Raw genomic sequence first — 26,895 nt, 5'->3', positions numbered from 1 at the left:
GCTATTTCTAATTCCTCAATAGGTAAAGAAAAATCAAACACACACTCACACATACACCCTGCTCCCTGGCACACTCTCAAAGAAGAAACCCTCTGGTTCTCCTGCCCCACTCACCTGAAAGACTGACAAACATCTGCAGCATTCAAGCATTCTGACAGGCAGGCCTAAAGCCAACTCGGTGCCACTTGCCATGGCACAGACCCACGTACAGTGGATATCTACTAAGTGTGAAGATTCTTCACATGCAATTACAAGGACAATACAATAGCTAACGATTACTGAAAGCTTACCAGCTGGCAGGTGCTGTTCTAGGACCTGCACATGAGCTACCTCTCAATTCCATGATATAAATATTAATGGCACTATCCCCATTTTACAGATGAGGAAACTGAGACACAAGAAAGTCAGAAACCTGCCCAAAATCACAACATGACCGGGAACTAGCAACACCCAGATTCAAACTCTTGAGGCTTGAACCCCACATCATTTCACTACCCCTCTGTTTCATTACTATTTATAATTCTGCAGGGAAACATCTGGATTACATTCTGTAGGTCCACATGGAAGAAGATGCCTCTGTGGAACAGTAACATATCTAGCCTTTGAGGTAACTTCCAGGGCCTGCTGAGTTCTTGGGCCATTATTTCTAGAAGGCAAAATAATCAAAAGCTATTTTAAATCCTCACCACAGGCCAGTCTGGCAGAAAATGGGATAATTTTAATGAACCACAAGAATGAGCCTTTGTTCTCAGGGGAAAACAGCTAAAAGCAACACCGACAGAAAGTGACAGCAAGCACTCATGACAGCCCAGAGACAGCCACCGCTTCCTCCTGGGGAGGTTTCTGGGGACAAGACCTGAAGGGAAATCAAGTCCTGGCTGTCATTTCCCCTAAAGATGGTTTTAGACTCCATGTGAGGACTGCTGCATCTTGCTGTCAATCTCACAAGATCGAAGGAACAAACCTCCCCTCCCCCTCCCGCCCCCTCTCCCTCCCTCTCTCACACACACACTTAGGATTTCTGGCATTAGAAGAATGGGCATGGTGCAGGCCTAAAGTCCAGCAAGCACTCTGGTCCTGCTGGCACGCTCTTCCCCCACCGCCAGCCTTCACCAACACCTTGGACACTTTGTCACATTGGAGGATGTGTACATTTGGGGGGGAGGTACTAGGGACTGAACCCAGGGCCATTTAACCACGGAGCCACATCCCCAGCCCTTTTTGTATTTTATTTAGAGGCAGGGTCTCTGTGAGTTGCTTAGGGCTTCGTTAAGTTGCTGAGGTTGGCTTTGAACTCACAATCCTCCTGCCTCAGTCTCCTGAGCCACTGAGATTACAGGCGTGTGCCACCATGCCCAGCTGCACTATAATTTAATTATATGTCTTAAATTTGACTCCCTTTCCTTAAATATACCTGTTTTTAAAAATTAAAAAAACACGTTGCTACTATAACCAGCATCACGTGACATAAACAGGAGGCCTCCAAGTCAATGAAATTGAACAATTAAATTCTGCTTCTACATGGCCAGGAAAAAAGTTCTGAGACTGAAACCTCTACACACTTCAGAAGCGGGGAGGAGAAGTATAAGAGACATGTATTTTAAACTATTTTGAACAAACTGACATTTTTGTAGGTCAAAAATGATCAAATATTTGCAATTTCATTTAGTTCAACTTAATATCAAACCGAGTCTTTCCCCTTGATATCAGTGAGCTTGGAAAGGAATTGAAAGGAATTTAACACCATGACATTTAACATCTAAAATGATGTCAAATACTTGCAGTGACACAAATCTCTCATTTCAGGAAAGTGTGTGCTATAAGAACAAAGGGGACCTGGTGCTAGAGAATGAGGACCACACTGGAACCAGAAGTCTGGGTTCCGATCCCCAATCCAGTACAGACAAGTCCCCCATCAGCACTTGGGAGATGATGATAAACAATGCTGCATGATCGATCAGTCCCCACGCTTCCATGCCCGTAAGCAGGAAGACTGTCCCCTTTTGCCCACCTACTCCCGAGTGGCTGTGAGGACAAAATGAGACGGGTGACTTAACAAGAGCATGCTCACACTGCACAGCACTGTCACTACAAGGTCACCACCACAACTGCTGGACCCTCGAACAGCTGCTGGGCTTGGCCACCACTCCACCTTTATAAAAGCACCCATGTTTTTGTTTCTGTTTTCAGTACTAAAAATTGAACACAGACTGCTTTACCACTGACTAATGCCCTTTTTTTATTTTAAGACAGGTCTAAGCTGCTAAGCCCAGCCTTGAACTTATGATCCTCCTGACTCAGCCTCCTGAGTAGCCAGGATCACAGGCTGCACTATTGCACCTGGCCCCTATTTGTTCTGAAGGTTCGTTTCTTCCTCCCTGGCTGCACACTTGTTGGGACAGTGAACCCAAGTAGACAGCTTTGCACTAAAAGAAGCCAACAGGGTCCCAGAAAGTTCCTTCAGCCAAATCCTGCTGCTGCTGCTGGCCCAGAAGAAGCCGAGTGACCTGAGTTTGGCCAGTCAGATGCTTCCTCCCTGGAATGTCAATTGAACAGAAAAGAGTAAGAAAACAGCCGGTGTTTCCTCCAGTTACAGGGCCACTCCTCCAAGGCAACACTTTCTGGAGCTCTTCCTTCTGACTTAGGGGCCTTCCAAAGCTGCCTGACTCCTTCCTGCTCCCAACCTTGCTAGCCATGGGTTTTCCAAGCTCACAATACCCTCAGTAAATATTCTGTTACTTGTTATCAAAGAGTCCTGACAGACACACCAGTGTACCACTGCCATAGCTTATTTTCTGTTGCTATAACAACTCACCCAAAACTGGATCATTTATAAAGGAAAGGGGTTTGTTCTGGCTCATGGTTCAAGAGAGTGGGAAGTTCAAAAGCACAGTGCTGGCAAGGGCCTCATTTTTCTCAACTACAGGAAGAAAGTGGAAGGGCACGCAGGCACATACCAGAGGCCAACTGAACTTCCTTCATAGCTAACTCATTCCCATGAGAAAGGCACTAATCATTCATGAGGGGTCTGTCCCCATCACCCAGACACCTCCCACTTGGCCCACCTCCTGACACGTGCATTGAAGAACTGAGGTTCCAACACATGAATTTTAGGGGGTATGACAAACTCATACCATAGCGGCTATCCTTTCAGAGCTTCCTGGGGATGGTCCTCCCAACCTGCTGACTCCAGCTGCAACCAAAGCAACACTTGACAAACCTGTCCAGAACTCCGTAAGACAGTGAATGTTCAGTGGCAGTCAAAGACAGCACTTGGCCTGTAAGTCGAATCTCTCTCAATCACCTCCTGTTTTCCAGGAGATGCTGCCTCTCAGACTCCTGGAGAAGACTGATACAGAAGACACGCACACCAGACAGCCTGCTTCCCCAGGGGACCCAGAAAAGGGCCCGCCATTACATAAGAAGAAAGCTCCCCACTTCAGCTGCTCCTCTGAGAGCAGACACACGCATTGACGCAGCCCACACATTCACAGCTGCCCTCCACTCCTTCGGCAGGCTCCCTCGCCATCAACAGGCAGCGAGTGATGGGCAAGCGTCCTAAGCTGGGGACCAGTGTGTCCAAGCAGACCAGACTCCCAGAGCATCCTGCCATGGATGAGACCGACATTCCTCCGGGGCTGGCACGCTGCACAGTCTCCATTCTCACGGCTCACAAGGTGCACCCCATCTTCAGACCCAGGGGGGCGTGCTGCACAACTGAGGGAGACGGGATGCAATTCAACCAGGCCACGAGCATCCACACGCCCTCAAGATGGCCCGCCCAGGGAGCAGCAACACCCGCTAGACACAGCCCTCAGCATCCCATTGGTAGTCACTGCCTTACTGGACTGTCTTTCTAGTGATTGGAAAGCCACCAGAGGGGGAGAGAGATGTGTCCGAAATGTTTGGGAAGCCCCACTGTCCAGCACAGAGCCTGACACCAAATACGCATTTGGTAACTAACAAATGATGATCCAATAAATATTTACTGAGCACTTACTATGTACAGGTGCTGTGGACGTAAGTATGAGCGAAACAGACTTAATTCCAGCTTGTCATCCAGCTGAGCAGACAGGATAGGGGTCATCAGTTCACCATATGAATGTACGATTTGAAACAGTCTAACGGAAGATGACGGTAAAGAGCATGGGTAGGCAAAGCATGGCCCAAGGGCCAATCCAGTCCTTTACCAGGAACATCTGCCAATCCACGACACAGAACAGGGAAATGGTGCAGAGGGCAGGACTGGGGAAGCGAGTGGGGAGATCTTCCTGACAAGACGAGACAGCACACGCTCTCCAGAATGCTCCCCCAACACAGAGGAAGCACAGGAGAGGCAGGACAAGAATGAACGGCAGCCAGTCGAGAAGCCAGAAGCCATCCTGTGACAGATGCTGGTGACTGGGCCAGGGGAACAGCAGAGGGCCACAGGAAGCACCCTAGACTGGAGCTGCATTCTGGAGCCAGGATACTTGGTATGGGGAGAACACATCCACCTTTTCATGCCACAACACAGCTGTTTCAAGATGGCCACTGCCCCTCTGTCTCCAGGTGAAAACCACCCACAGAGTGGGACCATGAAACAGCCTTTCCCTGGAAAGCTGGTGCTGCCCTTCAGCCAAACACACTCCAAAGATACAACCAGGGCCTAATAATTGGGAAGAAATTCTGCAAGGGGGAAATCTATTTTGGAAACCTGGCCTCAAAACCAACGGAATCACTAAATGTGATTGAACAGAAAGAATACATGGCAGATTGGTTCCAGGAGCCCCAGGAGATGCAATGTCCAAGGGCGCTCAGGTCCCTTATGGCACAGGATTTTCACAGAACCTATGCACATCCTCCCATGTACTTTAAATCACCTCTAGATTAGCTTACACTCCCTAATACAAGGGAGATGCTAGGAAACAGTGGTATACTGCATTGCCAAACAGAAGTTTGCACATGTTCAGTACAGGTACAATTCTTTCCTTCCTCCCTCCCTCCCTCCCTCCCTTTCTTCCCGCTTTCCTTAGTATGAGAAATAGAAGCCAAAGCCTTGTACATGCTAAGCAAGCACTTTACCACTCAGATACACTACTGGCCCTTTTTAAATATTTTTCGCAGTTGGTTGAACCGACAGGAGTGAAACCCACAGACACAGAGGGCCAGGTTGGGGTTATGGCTCAGTTGGTAGAGTGCTTGCCTTGCAAGCACAAGGCCCTGGGTTCAATCCCCAGCACTGAAAAAAAAAAAAAACAACAACGAAAACAAAAGACACAGAGGGCCAACTATATACTACAGAGCCCAAGAGACCAGGGTCCAACTCCTGACTCTAACACCTCCAAGGTGTCTAACATAGGTCTTATAATCTTGCCTAAGTGTGTTTTCTCATCAACTAAAACATCATAACACCACTGCTCCTCCTGAGGTTTGTTCTAAAGCATCAAAATCAGACAAGGAAAAGCAATAAAAACAGTATATTAATATTAAGCAGGGTGCTACTTTTAGAGATGAACAAGAGTGATAGTAAAAGAAATTAACTTTTTAAATTCTACTATAAAAATAACATTTTACATAATAGAAGCATAGCAGTGCATTTTCTTATTATATAGGAACACATCAAGCTAACATTCAGAATGCGACTGCCTTTCTTAGGACATGGACGGCACGATTATGAAGAAAAGTGATGAAGAAGTCATGGATACACACACACACACCATGTACAGTCACACACACACACGCACACACACAGACCAACCTGGCCAGGGAAGTGTGAGCCCTTAACTACCTCCATATTCCAGGGCCAGGAACGATTAGACTGAAAGCTTGGTGTCCACTAGGACCACCTGGGGAGCTTACTGAAAATGCAAATTCCCAAGTCAGTCCTCCCCAAACACACACACACACACACACACACACACACACACACACACACACACACCCTGGTTCAGTAGATCTAGACTGGGATGTGAAATCTGCATCATTAATTCATACACCTCCTAGATGAATTCTGATGCAGATAGACCCTGGATCCCAAAAGATAAACTTTGTTCTACCAAGGCCAGGCCCCATAGTAGGCCTTCAGGAAGAACTGAGTCCATTCATCTGTCTAATAATCTGATGCTTAACATATACTGAGCCTCCTAACACATGGAAAACCCAAAATGTCTGCGCAAAATGCTGATGAGTAAAAAAAATGGGGAAGCAGCACTTCCGCCCTTGAAGTTCACAGCCTAGACAGACATCTGAACACCTGGCTAAGAAACAATGTAATACACTCATCAGGATAACCAATCTTTACTGAGCAACTTCTAGATGCTTCTGGGCAATGGACATATATCAGTAAACACAAGAGCTGGTCTTACAGGGACAGGAGCCAACTAAGGGACAAAATTTAAAAGCATAATGTAGTTTGTTGGGTGGTAAATGTGGTGGAGGAAAACAAAGAAGGGAAGGAGAGGCAGTATCATTTTCAATCTGTGCCAGTTCTAAAGAATCCCCATTGCTCTGCTAATGTGGCCCCGCATGCTGTGCTCATGGCCATTAAGTTTTCCCAGAAGAACAGGAGGATGAAAAGAGAATGACTGACTCTGTTGGGTGGGCTGGAAGAAGAGGTTGGGGGACAGGAACAGTTTCCAGGCTGAGATAAACACCAAGCTGGAACGTTCCTCAGCCTCTCCATGGATCAGTTCTGACTGACATCACAAAACAATTCCAGCAAGGACTGGACGCCTGTGTGTCTCTTACCTCTGCCAAAGTGCATTCGTCTAGCCAATGTTATAAGCCTATGCAATTATGTCGGTCTTTCCTGGGTCATAATGTCAACGGCAAGTTTGGGGACACTTTTATCATAAAAGGAATACATGATCAAAATTAAAAGCATCAAAAATACTAGAAAACATAAAGACTTTCAGTATACATACCCCAGCACTGCCTCTATTCATATTTTGGTGTGTTTTTTCCCAGAGTTGTTGTTTAACATAGCTAGGGCCACTATGCAACCATATAATTAGGTATCTTACATTTTTCATTGTTATGACACAAGCATGTTTACTAAGTATATAATTTTTAAGTTAGTACATATGCATTATTCTGCTTTTAAAAATCTATATGAAGGCTGGAGCTGTAGCTCAGTGGCAGTGCACTTGCCTAGCATATGTGAGGCATTGGGTTCAGTCCTCAGCACCACATAAAAATAAAGGCATGCTGTCCATCTACAACTACAAAAAAAAATTTTAAATCTATTTCAGCATCATTTTTAATGGCTATATAACATTTCAGCCTATTGCTGCACTGCACTTGATTAATCATTTCCCAGTTATTACATATTTAGGTTCCTGAGGTTTCATAATTACAAATCATCGTAAAAATAACTTTACACAGAGAGGAATTTCAAGTAGTTCCCTCAAAATAGGCTCCTAGAGTTAAGCATGGTGGCACATGCCTGTAATCCCAGCTACTTGGAAGGCTGAGGTAGGAGGATTGCAAAGTTTAGGCCAGTCTCAGCAACTTTGGGAGACCCTAAGCAACTTAGTGAGACTGTCTCAAAGTCTCACAATAAAAAACAAAAAGGGCTGGGGACGTGGCTCAGTGGTTAAGAGCCTGGTTCAATACCTGATACCAATAAAAATCAAATCAAATCAAAAGGGCCAGAGATATATAGGTACAGCACTTGCCTAGCATGTGCAAGGTCCTGGGTTCAATTTCTAGTAGCTCAAAAAAAATAAAGAAAGAAAGAAAGAAAAGCATCCCTAAAAGGAAAATTATGGGAAAGTGAAAATATTTTAGACAACTGCAGAAGTAGCTGACCATCTCTTGCCACCTTTTCTTGACAGTAAGCAGTTTTAGAAGGGACACATTTACCTGCTGTCAGAATCCGAGGCGATCTCCTTTCTCCCTCCAAAGCGGATCTGGCACTGCATGGAAAAAGAAACTGCTGAGATCAGCTGTTGGCCCGGGACGCTCCAAACATCACAAAACAACCCACACAGACCCTCAAGGTCAGGAGTAGGACACAGAGTCATAAATTCCAGGTGCCGCATCTGGGCATTCCTGTGCCCTGGTGACAGCACAAGAGTTAAGAAGGTGAACATCTCTGCCACGTAAAGGAAGCCTCAGCAGCCACTCTGCAGAAGCCAGCCCCAAGGGAAAACAGGCTGGCGGGGAAGCAGAAAACACGGCTCTCTGCAGACCTCGAGGAAGCTGCCCCGGCAGCCAGCCGCCCACCACCCACACCAGGAGCGCGCGACAGGCGGTGATTAAGACTTCCACAGACCTGTGGGACGGCTCCTCTTTGACAGAGCCCCAAGTTGTTATGACTGGCTGTAAAATTATGATTGCACGGATCAGCCTTCAAACCAGTCATTCGGTTTTAATGAATGACAATCTATCCAGTGTGAGTACAAACAAAACCAAATTAGCTTTTTCTTATTGTGGCAAAATAGAAATAACATCAATTACCATTTTAACCATTTTTAACTATAAAATTCAATTCACAATGTTATACATGACCATCACTACTATCCACTACTCTCTTTTAAAGGGGCAGAAACTCTGCTATGGATCACAGACTTGTAAGATTCCTAAAGTCATGATCAAAAGTACATATAATTTGCCAGACACAGAGGTGGGCGCCTGTAATCCCAGACGCTTGGGAGGCTGAGGCAGAAGGATCTCAAGTTTGAGGACAGCCTGGGCAACTCGGCAACCCAATGGAGAGCTGGGGACCAGATCCTGGGGAGAAGAGGGATGCTCAGAGAGGGCAGATGAACTGCCCCTGAACAAATAGCTACAAAGAGATGAAGCTGGCCTGTGACCCCAGCCATGTCTGAGCCCAAGCCCATCTCCTTTCACCAATGCTCTCCCAAAGGGACATCACTGGGGAACGAGGTCCTCCTAAGGGATTCGAAACTCAAGACACAAGACCTCCTCCACCCCTAACTGGACCACCTTCCTGCTCTACCATTTCCTGGGGAAAACAGCATTCCCACACACAAAGTAACTCTTTCATACAAAAGGCAAGAAATAACTTCTACCTTAATTATCTGACACCTGCTCGGCCCAAAAGTCAACGGCGTGCATTCTCCTTACCTGTTTCACTGCATCCAGCAGTCTCTCCAGCAGAAATTGTCTTTTGTCATTGTTCTGTGATCCTAAAATGCAATGAGGTTTAATTAGTTCTGCTGGACATTAGCCTTCTAATGAAGCCTTCTGACATTACAGTATGTGGTTGTCCCCAACTAGGATCAGTCCTTTGCTGATATTTAACAAAATCAGTAGCAAGACGAGGTACCAGGAATCTGCATCATCACAATGACGTTGGGCCATTTGCCTGTTTCCGCATCACAGGAAAACAGGGACATGTTCCTCAAATTTGGGGAACATTAGGCTAATGGTCTAACTAAGTGTTTTCCAACCTTGGCACTCTGGACACTGTAGGTTTCATCAGCATCCCTGGCCTCTACCCACTAGATGCCATGAGCACACATATACCCCTGGGTTGTGACAACAAACATGTCTCCAGATATTGCCAATGTCCTCTAGGGAGTAAAACTGACCCCAGTTGACAACCAGCAGTCTAACATAAAGGATGAGATTCCCAGGAGGGCAGGCCCTGCTCGCTGGCTGATCTCATCATCACCTTCAGCTTCCTTTCCCACGCCACCCGCAGCCACACACACTAAACCCTAATAATTCCTCTTCAGCAGTAAGATGACCTCAGGAAGTCCGGCCAGTTAGAAGTGAGCCGAGGAGCACTGGGAGATTTCTGGGGAAGTTACGCCTTTTGGTACAGGGGACAGAATGCAGGCCATCATGCTTCCTCCACCCACACACCTTAGTGGTCATCCATATGCCTTAGTCGTAAACACGCTAGGTGGACCAAAGCAGTATTTTGCCACCATGAAGCCAAGTGTCTCAGGGAAAGGTCAAAAGAATTAGAAAAACACCATACCAGATATCACTCCTAAACCAATACTAGAAACAATGTAACTCTCACCAAATAAAAACCCTCATTTGTTCAAGACACTACACATCTGGCTGTTACTTGCAGCCAAAAGCATTCCCAAATGAAATGTATGACATGCACCAAACTTATGTTTAAGAAGAACCAGTTCAGCCACTGTTATTCTAAAATAGTTCCACAGAAGCACAATGACTCCAATCAACAGAGACAAGGCTGCAAGTTATGATGCACCAGACCCACAGCCCAGCCTTTCAAAGGATACTCAAACTCAAAAGATGCTCCATACCACAGGGACTGAATTGCCATCAAGCTGCTTCTGTCATGGGCAACTCTACATGGACTGTACCAGAAAGGTGCAGCAGGGCACTGTCTCAGAGATAGTCCCTGATCCCTGCCAGTCAAGCAAAGGCCAGTCAGTTGATAACAACTGCCACCATGTGTTGGACACTCCCACATGTAAGGGACAAGCTGAGCACTCTGCATGCATCACCTCCTTTAACCTTCAAAACCACCCTGTAAGCCAGGACACCAAACGATGCATAGGGAAACCAGTTCGGAGGCATCAAACAATTGTGTGCCCTGATCCACTCAGAATGTGTTTAACTTTTACTGCGTGCCAAGCACTGTCGTAAGTGCCGAGGATGCCACTTTCCCACAGAACTACAATCTACAGGAAGCGATGTTAGAGAGCCGTGCCATAAAGAAAAACCAAACGACGCAATGAGATAGGAAGAGGGTCATTTAGCCAGTGTAGCCATGGGGTCTCGGTGCACAGGTGGCATGAGCTGAGCCCTCTACAAAGAGAAGGAGCAGACTTGGAAAAAAAAACAGAAGGACAAAATTCCAGGCACAGCAAGCAGCTGAGGGCTCTGGTCTTCTAGGACTAGAAAGAAGTCCACTGTGACTTGAGCACAAAAAAGGAGAAGGAAAGATCAGTCAGGCAGGCAGGGGCCAGGCACGGGGGGCTGTGGACAAGAATAAAGGTCTAGATCTGCTCCAACTGAACACTAACTGATGTGATTCTGACACGAGAATGCCCCCCACAGCTCGTGTGGGGACCACCACACCAAGGCTCCGGCCTAACTCCAGGCCTAGAGAGAAAACCAGGAAGTTGATACTCCACACACAGGAAAACAACTGGCACCTCAAATGTTCACATTCACTTTTCCTGCCAGAGGTTCTTAACAAGGAAAGTATACACCACTCCCACCAGAACAGAATGGCCAGGGCCATCATTATTCAGGATGGGTACAGACCTTACCTTGCCCATGACCCTCCAACATCTGCCTTGACACTTGTCTACCAATAGACCTGCTCCTGGCAGGCATGGTGGCGCACACCTGTAATCCCAGCAGCTCAGGAGGCTGAGGCATGAGGCTTGCAAGCTCAAAACCAGCCTCAGCAACTTAGCGAGACCCTGTCTCAAAATGAAAAATAAAAAGGACTGGGGATGTGGCTTAGTGGTTAAGCACCCCTGGGTTCAATCCCTGGTACCAAAAATAAAATAAGATAAACCCTGTTCCTTGCTTAGTGGGAGCTACAGTTTCTGGTCTTCCCTCCGGAACATCAGAATACAGAAGTCAGGCCTGTCTTCCTTTTTCCCCACCGCTAGACCCAACAACTACTTGTCCTTGGGCAATACCAATGGGAAACTTGACAGAGTTTTGTCCCTGGAAATGCTTTGCTATTTTTCACATCATAAAAGGAATTTATGCGAAAAAATGAAATAAAAACAAATTTAAAGAAAGTATAAGGAAAATAATTTCCATCATCTCACTACCGACAATATTTTAACACAGTGCTTCTCAAACTAACATGCATATGCATCTCACAGGGATCTTGCTAAAGGCAGGTTCTGATTTAGAAGGTGGACAGTGGGGCCTGAGATTCTGCGTTTCTCACAGGCTTCCAGGTGACGTTGGTTGGTTCCTGATCTATACTGGAACAGCAAGAATTTAGCACATATACCTCCTGGTATGCATAATAATCCTAGATATCTCCTAGAGTACTTTGCTGACCTGCTTGTTGTAGGTGACAAGTGAGCAGCCTCCTCTGCCTTACTTTGCAAAATCTCTTTTCATCATGGGTTTGGGGGGCAGCCTGTATTCTACAGAAAAGCAACCTGAGGTTATATAGGTCTCAGTTCAGAGGCTCACCTCCCTAGCTGTGATCTCTCTGCAAGCCAGAAGCACTCAAATGAGACAACCCCGACCTTAGGACACCTGTGGCCATCTTAGCCCTGAAGAAAGGCTATGAGAAGAGGGTCTCATAGGACACAGGGTGCCCAGGTGACCTCGAGGCCACTTATTAATGGTAAGGCACCCAGAGAGGCCCCTGGCTATGAGGAATAGTGGGAGGAACACTGAGCAGGAAGTCATAAGACATGAGTCCTCATCCCGGCCAAGCTGCTTGTGGTCATAAGACAGGGACAATCACTTTCCTTCCCTGGTACTGGTTTCTGCATGAGATCATGCTCTCCTAACTCTGCAGTCTACAAACCCAGGGACCCTGTGAAGACTGGCAGAGAAATCAATGTCCTCTTTCTTACCTTCTCCCAGTGACATGGAAGAGAATGCACCCACACACACACCAAGGCCCAGAAGAATCTTCCAGCTTCAAGCACTGCAGCCACCCAAGAAGACAGGGAGCCCATGCTCAGCTGCTAAGCCCCAACTATGAGTAAGTCAGTACATGACTGGCTTATTCAACCCTTAACATAGAAGGTACAGGGGCTCAACAGAGAGCGCCAAGGCCCAGAGAGGAAGTGACCTTAACCCAAGTGTCATGGAGGGAGTCAACTCCAAGTCCACTGGCTCCTGGCTGTGCCATCTGCTAAATCCTGCTCACCCCTATTACAAACCTGCAGCCACAGCCCACTGCCAGTTCTAGAGGCATTTTTCGGTGACACCAGAGAGACCAAACCCCAGCCCTCCTGTTCCCTCCCTTCTCTAGGGGCAGCCCCAGCCAACACCGCCAACCAGGGAGCCAGAAGAGGCTCTCTTCCCATTTCCGGTTAGATCACTACCAAAATGAAAATAGGAAATGTAACGGCAGCTCAGGGCGTCCCTCCAGGCTCCACAAGCCCATCAGAGCTCTGGTCATCCTGCCACTCTCTCAACCAGGAATCACACGACTGGTGAAATCCTGTCACCTGGTGGAGGTGCCACCTGTTGTCTCTCTTTGTCTTTGATGTGTAGAATCCTTAGGATCTAACGTTTAATTTCACGTTTAGATCCTTTAAGGTTCTACATTAATTTTTACCACGACTCTCTGGCCCTCTGCCTGCAGTCTCCACTCAAGCTATCGGGCCTCCTGGGAAGGAAGAGTGGAAGAACAGGAGAGGGTCCACCAGCGATGAGATCTAGGGCAAATTACTCACCTGTCTGCTTCCGCTCCTCATCGGAGAGGCTACCTCCTAGGACCCTGAAGCGAGGGAACGTACATGGCACACCTAGAACAGGCCTAGTGTGCACCAGGGACTTTATACATGCCAGATTTCATTGTTTTTGTTGCGGGCAGTTTATATCCCTAGAGGCATCGAGACTTCTGTTTCCAAGCAGTCCTTTCAACTCCAAAGAACAGGCAAAGCAATCTACTCCATACTCCTGGGCTTAGTGTCCTGCAGGATGAAAAGGTGAAACAGGGTCCCTGGGGAGCGGGGAGGGGCAATGAGCAACTGCAAGCAGGTGCTCTCCACGTGCCTCTGCACCCCTGCCAACAGCCTTGGCGGTCCAGAGGCAGGCAGGCCACCTGATCAAGGCCACATACATATTTAAATAGTGGTGTTTTCGCTGCCTCTCACTGCCTGGTGGAGACATTACTCTTCATTGTGAAATCCTTGCAATACACAGGCAGGAATGAGAGAAAAGAAAAAGGCGGCATACCCTGTGCCAGGAATTCTGCCCAAGATCACACGGCAATGCCAGAGCTAATTTGGAGGTAGGGCCCTGGTCTCCATGACTCAGTGTGCCATCCTGCTGGGGGAGGAGGGGAGGCTCACTGAAGAACCCAAAGCTCGAAGCTCGAGCCATGCTGGGAAGAGTAAGACTGATAAGTCCAGCGACACACACAGCTAGATGTCGCCAGGGCCTGGGGGATAGAGAAGAAGTTAGGGCGTCCTCTGGTTGATGAAAAGGTGATCACTGCACAGCACTGAAAATGTGCTAAATGCCACTGTGCTGCTCACTTTAAAACAATGGTCACCTCTACATGAAGGCCACCCACAAGAGAACAACTTTTGTGAGGACGGCAACAGGCAAATGCTGCCAAGAGAACATCCCAAGGCAGAGGAACAACAGCAGGAGATTCCCCCAAGGATAGAAGGAGAGGACTCCAGGGAACACCCAGTCCTAACTGAAGCACACAATAGAAAACCTTCGCTTCTCTTGCACATTTCTAATTACCCAGAGGGGAGCGACTGACATAAGAGCCCCTAACATCTGGATCAGTATGGAAATATTTTTGACTATCACAGCTGGGAGGGTGCTACTGGCATCTAGTGGGTAGATGGCTAGGGTGTGCTGAACACCTGCAGTGCACAGGATGGTCTCCACCACCAAGAACCATCTAGCCCCAAACATCCACAGTGCCGCAGCTGAGAAGTTCTAAGCTTAACCAGCCTATTTTACAGATGGCAAAACTGAGGTTACCAAAAGCTAAGTAACTTACACCTGCATTTGTGCTCTGAATCCCACCTCCTCTCACCTGCTCAAGACCATGACCCAGCAACTGTCCGTTTCCCACATCGATCACTCCTTCTCACTACACAATTCCCACGGCACGCCAGGATGGCATACTATCCCCCGAATTAATAAAAAACCAGGCCTTGCTCCCACAGCCCCTCCAGCTGCAGCCACATTCCTCCAGGCCCTGGGGTGGCCACCCTGGCCTGCCTGCTGTTCCGGGCTGGCCCTTAGGCTCTGAACTCCTTGACCCTGCACTGATGATCTACACAGTGGTCAGAACATCAGGAAGCGCAAATACAGTATAAACAACTTACTGAGATTACAGGACACACAATATGATACCGCGCGATTCATTCAACATGCCCGCAAAACTGCACCCCTGCCTGTGTGTCTGGAGTGCGCTGTCTCTGACGATTTGTGCTTCTGATGTTCCCTGGATAAACCTGCACCTTTAGCAAACCCTAGGATGGGGTCGGTGAGCAGTTCCCATAAGGGGCCAGACAGTCCATATTTTAGGCTTTGTGTGCCACAGGGTTGCGTTCAAGACTCCCCACCCCCACCACTGTCATGTGACAGCAGCCTTACACAAGGTGCTAACGAGCAGGCTTTGGGCTGAATCTAACAGATCACAGCCCTCCCAGAACTAAGGAGGAGGAGAGGAGCTTAAAAATGAAAATAAATAATAGAGTCTGATTCCAGATCCACGGCTGCCCACATTTAGCCCCACGTTAGAGATCCCCCAGCAGGCTGCAGCCACACCATAATCACACGGCCATCTGCCCTCACCCTCTCACCCGGGGGAGACCTTTGCAGAGGACAGGCACACCACCCACCTGCCACTGCTGAAGCACACCTACACCTGCAGGCGTCACTGCTGGCCCCAGGGACGGCACAATGCTGTTGCTATTGTTTAATTCCCCCCACCGGGGAAGCACACCACCATTCCAAATCTTTTTAAAATGGAGAGAGACCAGAAGTGACGGAGAAGCGCAGAAAGAACGGTCAATAGATGCCAGGGGCAGGTCCACAACCAACACTAGACCCGCCGATGCCAGGCAGAGGACGGAAATGAAAGAGGCGCAGGGAGTGCAGACAGCAGGGCAAGGCAGAAGCTGCAGCTGGGCGGGTGCCCCTCTCGATGGCAGTTGCCGCTCATTGGCAGGTGACAACAGCACCCCACAGCCATACTGGCAATGCCCCATCTCCTGGTGATTTTCACATCACCTCATTGGGACCTAATTACACTCTTTTACAGCTGTGTTCCAGTCAGATCTTCATGAACCAAACACAACTTGCCATTCTGATACACAGTACACTTGTGTATCATCTACCTGTAGGGTCGGGGCTGGCGGCCCCACTGTGAAAGACAAGGAAACTAAGGCTTGGAAACGTGGATCCTTTACCGAAAGAGACCAGAGGTGACAAAGCCAACATTTTATCCCCAAACTCATGCCTTCCAACCTCTAGACCAGACTAACCCCTTGGACAGTTCAACTTTAAAAGGCTCCTTCTGCGAAGCATCACCAAAGAAAACGAATCTCCTGGTGACTGGCTCAAATGGTACCTTCTCAGAGAAACCTTCCTGCCAAGAGTCCTCAAGGGCACAATAAACTGTTCTGCACTGCGCTTCCCTAGCCCTCCAGCCAAGTCACATCCCTGACATATTCCCTGTTACAGAAAGGACTGCGGGTAGTCATGACACCCTGGACGAGAGCCCATTAGGGGCTGACAGGGAGAGTGACTGGACCCCCACTCACAGAACACTCAGCAGCTCTTGAACAGAGACTCGAGTGATGTTTCCTTCTGCGGTTCTCCAGGGACTGCTTTAAATGGGGAGGACCAGACCAACCCAGGTCACAGCAGCTGTCCCAAGCATGTCAGCAGTGGACAAGGCAGTAGCCCATCTGCTCAAACATTAGGCATACACAGATGAACGGATGGCTATTCTTCCTCCCAGGACTGAGGGGTAAAGTGGCACTGCTGAGCAAGGACAAAAGGACAGGCTGGCCACCATCACACAGTGGCAAGAGGCAGGCTCTGCCTTGAGACAGATGGGCTCATGATGTCTAAGATCAAAGATCAAACCAACAGCAATTCACAAATGAGCAAAGAATAGAGCCATCAATTTTCTCTAGAGCAGGGATGGGCAAACATTTTCTGAAAAGAGCAAAGTAGTAAATATTTCTGGCTTTGCAAGCCATGGGGGCTCTGTTACAGTTACTCAATTCTGCTATTGTAGTATGAAAGCATCTGCAGACAATAGGCAATGAATGGGTATGGCTGGGTGCCAATAAAACTTTATTTACAACACAGGCGGCCTGCCCAAGCCCAGCATGCCAATCTCTGCCGTAGGAAAAATACTACAATGGCAATGTGCAAATATTTTGAAGAGAAAGTGTACCTTCCCTCATGGTTAAAAAAAGGCTAATTATACACTTACTAATAACCACCATACAACAACATTTTATAACTATTAAATTAACCAAAACACATTTAAAAGGAAACTCCCTGTGTGCTAAAGCTACAGTAAATCAGGTGCACCCACTGATAGCGATATACTGACACAGTGAGTTCTGAAAAACAATGTGCAGCACACACCAGAAGCTAAACACACACACACACATACATACATGTGTGTATATTATATATGGTATATATATATATACATATGGAAAGGATTATGTGTATACACACACACATGTATGCACATATACCTGTATATACACATATATATACATATATATACACAGCTCCTCTCACCCAAACCTGCTGCCCCACAGCTTTTCCACCTCAGTAAAAGGCAATTCTCACTCCTTCCAGCTGTTCAGCTGTGTGTGTATATATACATATATATAAACACATATACCTGTGTGTGTATATTATATATATATACACACATATATGGATTGTGTGTATACACACACGTATATACATATGTACACATATATCTGAGTGTATTTTATATATATATATACACACACCTATATATGGAAAGAATGTGTGTATACACACACATATATATACATATGTATACACATATACCTGTGTGTATATTATATATATATATATATAATATAGATATATATGGAAAGGATTGTGTATACACACACACACACATATACACACAATACCCTTTTAACACCTTGAATATTAAAGGGGAAGAAATGGGGAAATGAGAAAAAGAATAAATAGAGACTTCACAGTCCCTCTGTCCTCCAGGTACTGAATAAAGAACTACACTTTTGCTTTGATTTCCATTTTCTGAAGAGGAAGAGTCAGAGAAGTTCCATACTTTGCCCAAGTTAAATAGAGTTATATCCAGGACGGCTGCACCAACGCTTTTCCCTCCACAACACAATGACTGCCTGAACACAGCATCAAGGGGACAAAGATTTTCAATGCAGCGTCCTAGAAGAGGGATCAGTAAACTACAGCCCACTGGTCAAATCCAGCTGTCACCTGTCTTTCTAAATACAGTCTTATTGGAACACAGTCACATCCTTTCATTTCTGTATTGCGTGCGACTCCTCTCATGCTACAGTGCTTGGGATGGAGGCCATCCGGATGGCCAACGAGGCAGAAAATAATTAGTATCCAGCCCTTCACAGAAAACATTGGCCACTCCTGTCCTAGAACATCACAAATGGAATTTACTTCTTTAGCTACAATGGCAAAAAGGCTAACTAACCACAGTACATTAATTTCACCAAATGTTTTACTGCCTTTTAAAATAATTGTGAAGAGAAGGAACATGGGTAAATGCTATAAAGCAGAAAAACTTATTCAAAGGTAGACTCAATGCAATCATGTAGAACACATACATAATCTTTGAACAAAGAAATGTAATACCTAAATATTTAATGTGCTAGGAAGATATATTTATAGGTATATTCTATATTTTCTCATAATTGTCTCTAATGTAATTTTGGCTTTTTTGCTTTAATTTTTTTTTTTTTAAGTTGGGGGAGGAAGGAGCAGATTACAGCATCCACAGGCGCAGGCAAAGAAAAATGAGATGGGTGTGGGTCTGGTTCCCTCCTCCGAGGAAGCAGTGCCCCAGGCCCAACAGAGTGCTTCTGGGTGGCAGAAGGAGCACTGGACAGACCTCTAGGGGTTCCTGGATCAGCACGCAGAAGCCATGGCCAGGAAAAGTCCTCACCCAAACCTGGTCCCCCACAGCCTCTCGCACCTCAGTAAAAGTCAATTCTCACTCCTTCCAGCTGCTCAGGAGCAAAATCACGGGGTCAAGGCCTCTACTCTGATGTTACTTCCCAGTGAGGCCTTCCTGACCACTCTACCCAAATTTACAACAGTCCATTCCTCTAGTTCTTCCTCCACGGAGGCACACAGCAGAACAGACTCCACCCTCAGACTCTGGACCATGCTCATGATCCACACCCGGCCAACCAGACTCACAGGGACAGGCTCCAGGATGACCATGTGGGCCACCAGACACCTGATTCAGCCCTAGGACTTTACCTGGAGCACATGGGAAAGAGGCCCACTCTTTGTCCAGATATTGTTATGTTATAGGATGTAGTCCAAGAGCCGCTGGAAGCTCTCTTGCCTTTGTGGAGGAAAGGCTGCTTGTGGATGAAGCCAAAAGAGAGGAAAGTAGAGTTGAAAGCTGGACAGATAGCCCTGATGATTCCCTAAGCACCTGGATCCAGCCGAGTCTGAAGCTGGCCAGAGTTATCCCTAAACTTTTTCATAAAAAGACACTATATATTCCCATGTTGCTGAAATCAGTTTAATCAACTTCTGCCGCATTCAAATGAAAAGAGTGCTGGCTAATACACACAGCAGCACTCCAGCAGAACCATTTTTGTAAGTTTACTTAGCTTGCTCCAACAGACACCAATGGACAGCCCTTAGCAAAATGATAGAGGATGCACCAAACCGCCACCAGTAAGTTTCCTGAACTTCTGGCCAGTCTCTGCTGCCACTGGAGACCTGACCCTTACTGGCAACATTTTAAACTAGCACAACTGCTTTGACAAAAAAAAAAGGCAACCAGTGCTACTCCTGGGAAATCACCCTAAAGACATAACTTGCCCAAAACGTTCCCTGCATCATTACTTACGACAGAAAAGAAGGGAGGAAGACAGCAAGAAAAGAAGACAGGCCAGCAGGCGTCTCCACCAGCAAAGAGTTCATATGGATGCCATCCATAAAAGTGACCCGTATGGAGTCCAGACAGCAATGTAAAGCTGTATCCTAAAATGTGAGGGAATAGCAAAATGCAAATATTTATATGATGATACAATTACATCATCCTATATCATGTTTCACAATCTTTTCTCATTATCTTCCCCATTAGGGTTCATCTTAGACATTTTTATCCTAATCACGCACTCCATGAAATTTTAACACCACAGATTTAAGGTACACCTGGCTGTGTGCCACATGCTTATCTGTGCTTTACACACAGGAGTGGATCTTCACCTGCTCTGAGAACCTCTTGCCCGCTTCAGGGTACCAGCACCCACTGAGCAGGCACAGCCTGTGTATACAGAGGGTGGCAGGACGCAGGTGCTTATCTAGAAGGGCCGTTCACACTGCCAGAATCTCGAGAAGTCCAAGAAATCCTGGATTTTAGTTCCAACTTTAAAAGAATCTGACTTCCTATTAGTCACCAGACAGTCATACACATGACAGCAGCAGTCCTTGGTGGGATGTAGTCCTCCGCACCTCCAGCAGACGAGGTGGCGGAATGTATGCAGACAGCAACATGACTTCTCACATTCTACATAACAGGCGGACCCCATGCCTTCCTGAGGAAAAAATATATTAATAGCATCCCTTTTCTGCTTTGAATGAAAACCACAGGAATTCTTTTTCCATTCACTTGTTTCAGCTGATTCTTTTTTTTTTTTTTTTTTTTTTTTTTTTTTTGCGGTACTGGGGATCGAACTCAGGGCCTTGTGCTTGCGAGGCAAGCACTCTACCAGCTGAGCTATCTCCCCAGCCCTCAGCTGATTCTTTATTCCAAGTACAAGTTGCTGCTGGAGAGAACCCAGTCAAAGCCAAGCAGAAAAACATGACCTTCAACATTTCAGAAAAATGAGAAGAGGCAGCCAAATGCAGGAAGATCACGAGTTCAAAACCAGCCTCAGCAAATTAGCGAGGTATTAAACAACTCTGTGAGACCCTGTCTGTAAATAAAATACAAAAAAGGGTTGGGGATGTAGCTCAGTGGTTGAGTGTTCCTGGGTTAAAAAAAAAAAAGTGGCCAAAATGTACAAAAACAGTAGACAAGAAATAGCCATAAGTTACCCACTAAGCCCAAAACTCTGACCCATCAGGCCCTTAGAGCTTATCTGTTCCACAAATCATTCAACCTCTCTGGACCTGACAGCCCCATCCTTAGAGCCGGGATTTCGGTGTCTTTCAAACGTCAGAACAATTCCTGAAGAATAATCACAGGTGGAAAGGTGCACCTAGGACCTTCCAGCATAGTCCAACAGAAGACTGTGCCTGAGAACAACAGCTTTCTGGCCCTACTAGTTCTCCTTTCCCAGTAGGAACAAAAGCATCAACTGGAAATCAGAATTCCTTAGCCAGAGGAGGCAGGCAATCAAGCATTCCTATCTACAGAATTCTCCAAGGAAAGCAAACCAACTGGGGCCACTGCCTCCCAGAGACACCCCCGGCAGGTGTCTTTCTGACACTTTGTTTACTTACACACATGCACATGAATTCACAATGCTGTCTTGCCTGCATGCTTTACTTTGTGTCAAAGCATACATTTTAGGTATGATTCTATACCTGCTTTTTTTCTACAGAACTTTAAAAAGATGTAGCCAAGGTGATAGGTTTAAATTCACACTATTCCTTTTAACATCCTCGAGCGTTTTCTGTCATGTGACCATACCACATTAAGTTTTTCCACTCCCCTATTAATGGTCATCTCGGTGGTTTCTGGCCTCACGATACCATTCATCACGTGTCTGCATTATCTAGGGCCATACCACTTCCTGGTTATTTGCACTTGATGTATTAATCCTTGAACCCATCTGACCTCTGACTCTACTCAAACGTTTTTAACTCAAAAATGTAGCAGATTCTAATTACCAATTTGTAGGCTCTAAAAGAAACTGAAAAGCATGTTAAGCCACACCAAAAAGAGGCAATCAGTCAAATCCTGCAAAGAATCCACAGGAAAAATGACTTGGTTTCCTTCAACTAAAACAAGAACAAATTTTGCAAATACACTGATAAGGGGCTTGTATCCAGCAATTACATAGAATTCTCACAGCTCAACAATAAGAAGACAAACCCAACTTTAAACCTGGACAAAGCATCTGAATAGACATTTCTCCAAAGTATACAATACAGTTGGCCAACAGGCACATAAAGTGATGCTTGGTGTCACTCTAGTCATTAGGGAAATGCAAATCAAAACCACAGAGATGATGGCACTTCACACCCCTTAGAATGTCAATTATCCAAGACTGTTGGGAAGAATGTGGAGAAACAACCCTTCCATCCTGCTGGGAATATAAAATGCTGCAGCCCAGTGGAAAGTGTGACCCAGCTCCTCAAATGGTTAAACCAAATCACCATACGACCCCGAGACTCCACTCAGCTCTAAGAACCAAGAGAAATGAAAAACTGCCCACACAACAGCCTGCGTGTGAAATGTCACAGCGGCATTATTCTTAATAGCCAAAAAGTGGGAACAGGCCAAATGTCCATCCACCCATGAAGGCAGAAACCAAACATGAAATGGTCACATGATGGAACATTATTTGGCCAAAAAAAGGAATGAAATACAGACTATAACATGATTGAATCTCAAGAACATTACAGTTAGTGAAAAAAACCAAACATGAAGGTCACATTTTGCAAGATTTCATTTATACGAAATATCCACAACAGGCAAATGCATAGAGACAGAAAGTAAACAAGCAGCAGGGGCTGGAGTGGGTGTGAGGAGTGACCGCTAATAAATACAGAGCTTCTTTCTGGGGTGACAGAAACATTATACAATTGATGTCTGCACAATTCTGTGAATACTCTAAAAAATTTATAAGAAATTACACTAAAAACAGTCTCTTTTAAAGAGACCTAAATGATTTAAAAGACAAACCAACTTTACTATGTAAAGTTAGATGCTGAGTTTTAAAAGTATACTATAAAATAAAATCATAACACAATCATGGAAATTTGAGTATATATTTGATACTATTAAGGAATTACTTGTTTTTCATAGGTATGGTAACAAAAATAAGTTGTGTCTTTACAAAGGAGTTCCTGTATTTTAGAGAGATACATTAAAATATGTTCAGATAAAAGGATATACCATCTGAGACTTGCTGCAGAATAACCTGGGAAGAGGGAAAGTGGGCAGAGAGATAGATGAAATTATCACAGGCTGTCAAATCCGTGTGACGGTTCACTATACTACTCTTTCCATTTTCAGTATATTTTAAATCCTCTATTTAAAAACGGGGGAGGTTCTCACTGAGAACCTGTCTCTAAATCAAATACAAAAAGGGCTGAGGATGTGGCTCAGTGATTAAATGCCCCTGGGTTCAATTCCCAATAAAAGGGGAGGAGGGTTACAAAGGAAAGAGAGGAATTATTTCTCTACCACTTACTTTATTGAGTGTCAATTATCAATCTCACAGGTGAGGAAACTCACTTTAAAATGCATTCTCAAGAAACAATTAAAAATACCCTTGGACTTCCCCCTCCACCCTCAACAACCACTTTCTCCACCTCAATTGCAACCTTTCCAAAAGAAGGCTTTCATCCTTTTTTTATCTCTATGTTTTGGTCTCCTTTTATAATTTGTCTTTAGACCTAATGATTTTTTCATTAAATTAAAAAATGGAAGTTTTAAAAGAGTTTTGATACTAAGTGGCTCCTTGAAAGAGAAACTGATCAATTTCCTTTGGCTTCTCAACTTCATTTCCTCCTCTGATAAAGGCAAAAGAGAGAATGGTCCAGAACTCTGAGTTTATGGCAAGGACCCCCTAGCCATGTTAAAGGGAAAAGATTAGACAGGTACAGTAGTGTACATCTGTAATCCAGCAACTAGGGAGGTTGAGGCACAAGGATCCAAGAACAAGTCAGCCTGGGGAACTTGGTGAGACCTTGTCTCAAAATCAAAATGGTTGGAGATGAAACTCAGTGGGTTCAATCCCAAGTACTGCAAAGAAAAGAAATTTTAAAAAGGAAAATGTTGGGGCTGAGGGTGCAGCTCAGTGGCAGAGCGCATGTTTAGCATGCATGAGGCCACAAAGATTTTGAGAGATTGCCTAGTCCTAGCCCAAGTTCCAAGAAACAGCCTTGCCCTCACTCCACCCCACATGGAGTCTTTACAGCAATGACAGCTCTAAGCTCCTGTCAGTGGACCATGTGAGAGGCACAGTACCAATCAGTTTACCTGACCAATGTTATCTAGTGGCCACAGCAAGCCTAGGAGACGGGTGCTATTATGTATCCTCATTTAGCAGGGACTTTCAGAATGGTCAAGTAACTTATCCTAAATCACACACCTTTAAGTAGCAGAGTCAACCTCAAATGTCTGGCTCCAGAACCTGTACTTATACCCAGAGACATCACCTCGGAGTGAAAGCCAGCTCATGACATCTTTGCAGAGGTATCACTAATGTCTGAGGATCAGAAACCTTCATTAGAGCCAATCATTTGCTTTGGCAATGGAAGGGGGACTATCTCCCAGACACCCCCGTCACCAGGCCATTCATTAGGTGCATCAATTTCATAAATCTTGCTCTTAAATAGCAAACACAAAAGGCACATAATTTATCTTTAAGATCCACAGAGATAAAAGTTAAACATGAAAAGAAAATTATCACCTTTGCTTTACCCCCACCCTCCAATACCTCCAGAAATGCCTGGATGGAAGGCTAGAGCCAAGGGCACTGGATGTGGGGATTGTTGAAAACAACCGAATAGCGAGAGAAAAACAGGCGGTATGCCGGTAGGCGGGTCCTCCTAAGTGAATCCAGATCCCAGAGTGGCCAGAAAAACAGTCAGGGACCAGCTGAGAGGCTTCCCTGAGTCACTCCCATCTCCACACACAACACAAGAATGACTTAGCACCAAAACACCAATAGGACTCTTCAGAGGGAGGACAGGAGGGAGAACACAGAGTCAAGGCACTAAACTTCAGAAACAGGACCAGCGGTCTACACCCACCTACCTCCGTCTAACTTCCAGTCTCCCCACCAAACCCACCCACCACTTCTCTGGTGGCGCTGGGAGGGGCTGGGCCAAAGCAACAGTCGCCAGATGGGCTCAGCACTGGGCAAGAAGGGAAGGTGTTGCAGGACAGGGCAAGAGAGACCTCAAATGATGAGCTGAGAGGAGAAATGGAAGGGGCTGGAGTAGGGAGGAATAACCCCAATGTAAAACCTAGGACCGGGGAGGGAAACGGAGCGAGTAAGTAGGAACAACTGGTGGCTGGAAGAGCGCTGGGGGTCAGGGGTAGAGGGAATAAGAGAGAGGCGGGAGACAAAGGGGCTGGAGAGCCGAGAGAGCCCCGGGGACCCGGAGCTGCCGGTCCGGGTCTGCTGACAGCAGGTCCCGGGGTCAGCCGCCCAAGGATGCCCGGAGGCGCTCTCTGCCGGGGGGAGCCGGGGTGCCAGGCGACGAGGGGCCTGGGCGGGGGATGACAGGGCAGGGCGCGGGCAGCCGGAGCCGGGACTGGGACTCAGGCGGGTCTACCAGGCAGGAGGCACTGCCCACCCGAAGGCTCCGAGCTGGGGGTCTGGTACCGGGGCGCGGGGCTGGGGGACGGGGAGGGTCTGGGGGCAGGCCGTGCCCGGGGACAGGAGTCAGGGGACGCGGAGTGCCCGGCCTCGGGCGGTCGGAGACCTGCAGGGGGCCAGGGGCCGGGACCCCGGCGGACCAGTGGCGGGATCGGGAGCCAGGGAGACGGGCCGGGGTCTGCGGGCGACCGGGGCGGGGGGACTCGGGGCCGGAGAGTGCAGCTGCAGCGGCGGGAGCCGGGGCGGCCGGGGCGGGTGACAGCGGCGGGGCCGCCACTCACCGCTCATGATGCCGCTCCCCCGGCGGGTGCCTGCGCCGCGCCGCCGCCGCCGCGTCTGCCGCCGCCGCGCTCCACAGGGGCCGAGAGACAGCGCGCGCCCCGCCCGCCGCCCCGCCCCGGAAGTAGAGCTCGTCGCCGCCGAGGCCCCGCCCCCGGCCCGGAAGGTAAACACGGACGCGGGCGGCGGCGCGCTGGCGGGGCTGGGGCTGGGGCTGGGGCTGGGACGGGGACCGCCCGGAGGTGGTGGCCGCTGCCGGTGAGCCGGGGTCGGGTGAGGGGCGCTTTCCGCCACACCTCAGTGCTGCCGCAGTGAGCAAGGCCATGAGTAAGGGGAAAACAGGGCTCCCGACCTGGGCGAGAACCCGAGGAGACACAGCCGTGGACTAGCGTGGGCACGGGCAGAGGGCACTCCCGGAGGGCCTCGCTAAGGAGGCGACTTCGGGGCCCAGACCTGCAGAGCGAGAGGGAGCCGGACCTGGGAGCCCCCGGGAGGGGGATTCCAGGAGGAAGGAGCGGTGAGTGCGGGGCGGGGGCGGTCCTCGAGGACGCGGGAGCCCCTGCGGCGCTGGGTGCCCCGAGCTTGCCCGCCCACCTCTAGGCGGCGAGGGAAGGGAGGTCCTTGTAAGAAATTAAACGGAGTGACGCAATCTGCGTTGGTCTTAAGACCTTGCTCTTCTGGAAGGAGAATTAATTGTAATGGGGAAGGGGAGAAAGGTAGCTGGTTAAGGGGCTACTGGCTTTTCCCGGCCAGAGGTAATAGTGCCTGGGACCCGGTGTTGGCGGTTGCAAAGGAGAAGGTGGACAGATGCAGTATAAAGCCAAGTGCTGCACATTCCCAAAGGAAGCAAGGTCGTTGTCCCATTTTACAAATGGGGAAGGGTATCCAGAGAGGTTGAAGAAGGATCCCTCCAGTTTGTTTTGTTCATATCCAGAGTGGAAAATGAAAAAAAGTATTTTACATCATAACCCAGCACACACACACGAACGTTTGAGATGTTTAACAATTCTGTAGGTAATGTATTATCTTCTCATTTTCTTTCTTTTTTTAATGCTGACAGAGACTTTCTCCATTGATCCAGTAGTAAGTTTTGATCTGTAGTTGAAAACACTACAACCAAGCACACCTAGGAAATGGAGCCACAATTCCAGCCCATTTTTCTGTAGCTCCAGAGTCCCCACAGTCTTCTGCTACTTTGCCTGTAAACATATATTCCCAACCCACACATACACATACCAGGAAT

General features: G+C 47.2%; 1 protein-coding gene across 5 annotated transcripts in view; it reads right to left on the bottom strand.

Annotated features, from left to right (window-relative positions):
- Positions 1-25,775, bottom strand: part of SNX29 (sorting nexin 29) — a 389,392-nt gene extending 363,617 nt beyond the window's left edge. For 4 of the 5 annotated variants that reach the window (XM_079121408.1, XM_079121409.1, XM_079121411.1 and 1 more), the window contains exons 1-3: positions 25,655-25,775; positions 9,073-9,134; positions 7,846-7,898 (exon numbers count right to left, since the gene is read on the bottom strand). In XM_079121408.1, the coding sequence (XP_078977534.1) occupies positions 7,846-7,898; positions 9,073-9,134; positions 25,655-25,661 (122 nt within the window). In that variant the 5' untranslated portion in view covers positions 25,662-25,775. Of the gene's footprint in view, positions 1-7,845; positions 7,899-9,072; positions 9,135-25,654 lie in introns of those variants that run through there. The other variant, XM_079121413.1, reaches the window with a different exon arrangement.
- Positions 25,776-26,895: the final 1,120 nt, after the last annotated feature.

Source organism: Sciurus vulgaris (assembly GCF_902686455.1).
Source record: "Sciurus vulgaris genome assembly, chromosome: 18".
NCBI classification, from domain to species: Eukaryota; Metazoa; Chordata; class Mammalia; order Rodentia; family Sciuridae; genus Sciurus; species Sciurus vulgaris.
Note: the sequence above shows the minus strand (reverse complement) of the source record. Positions and strands in the feature narration are given on the sequence as shown.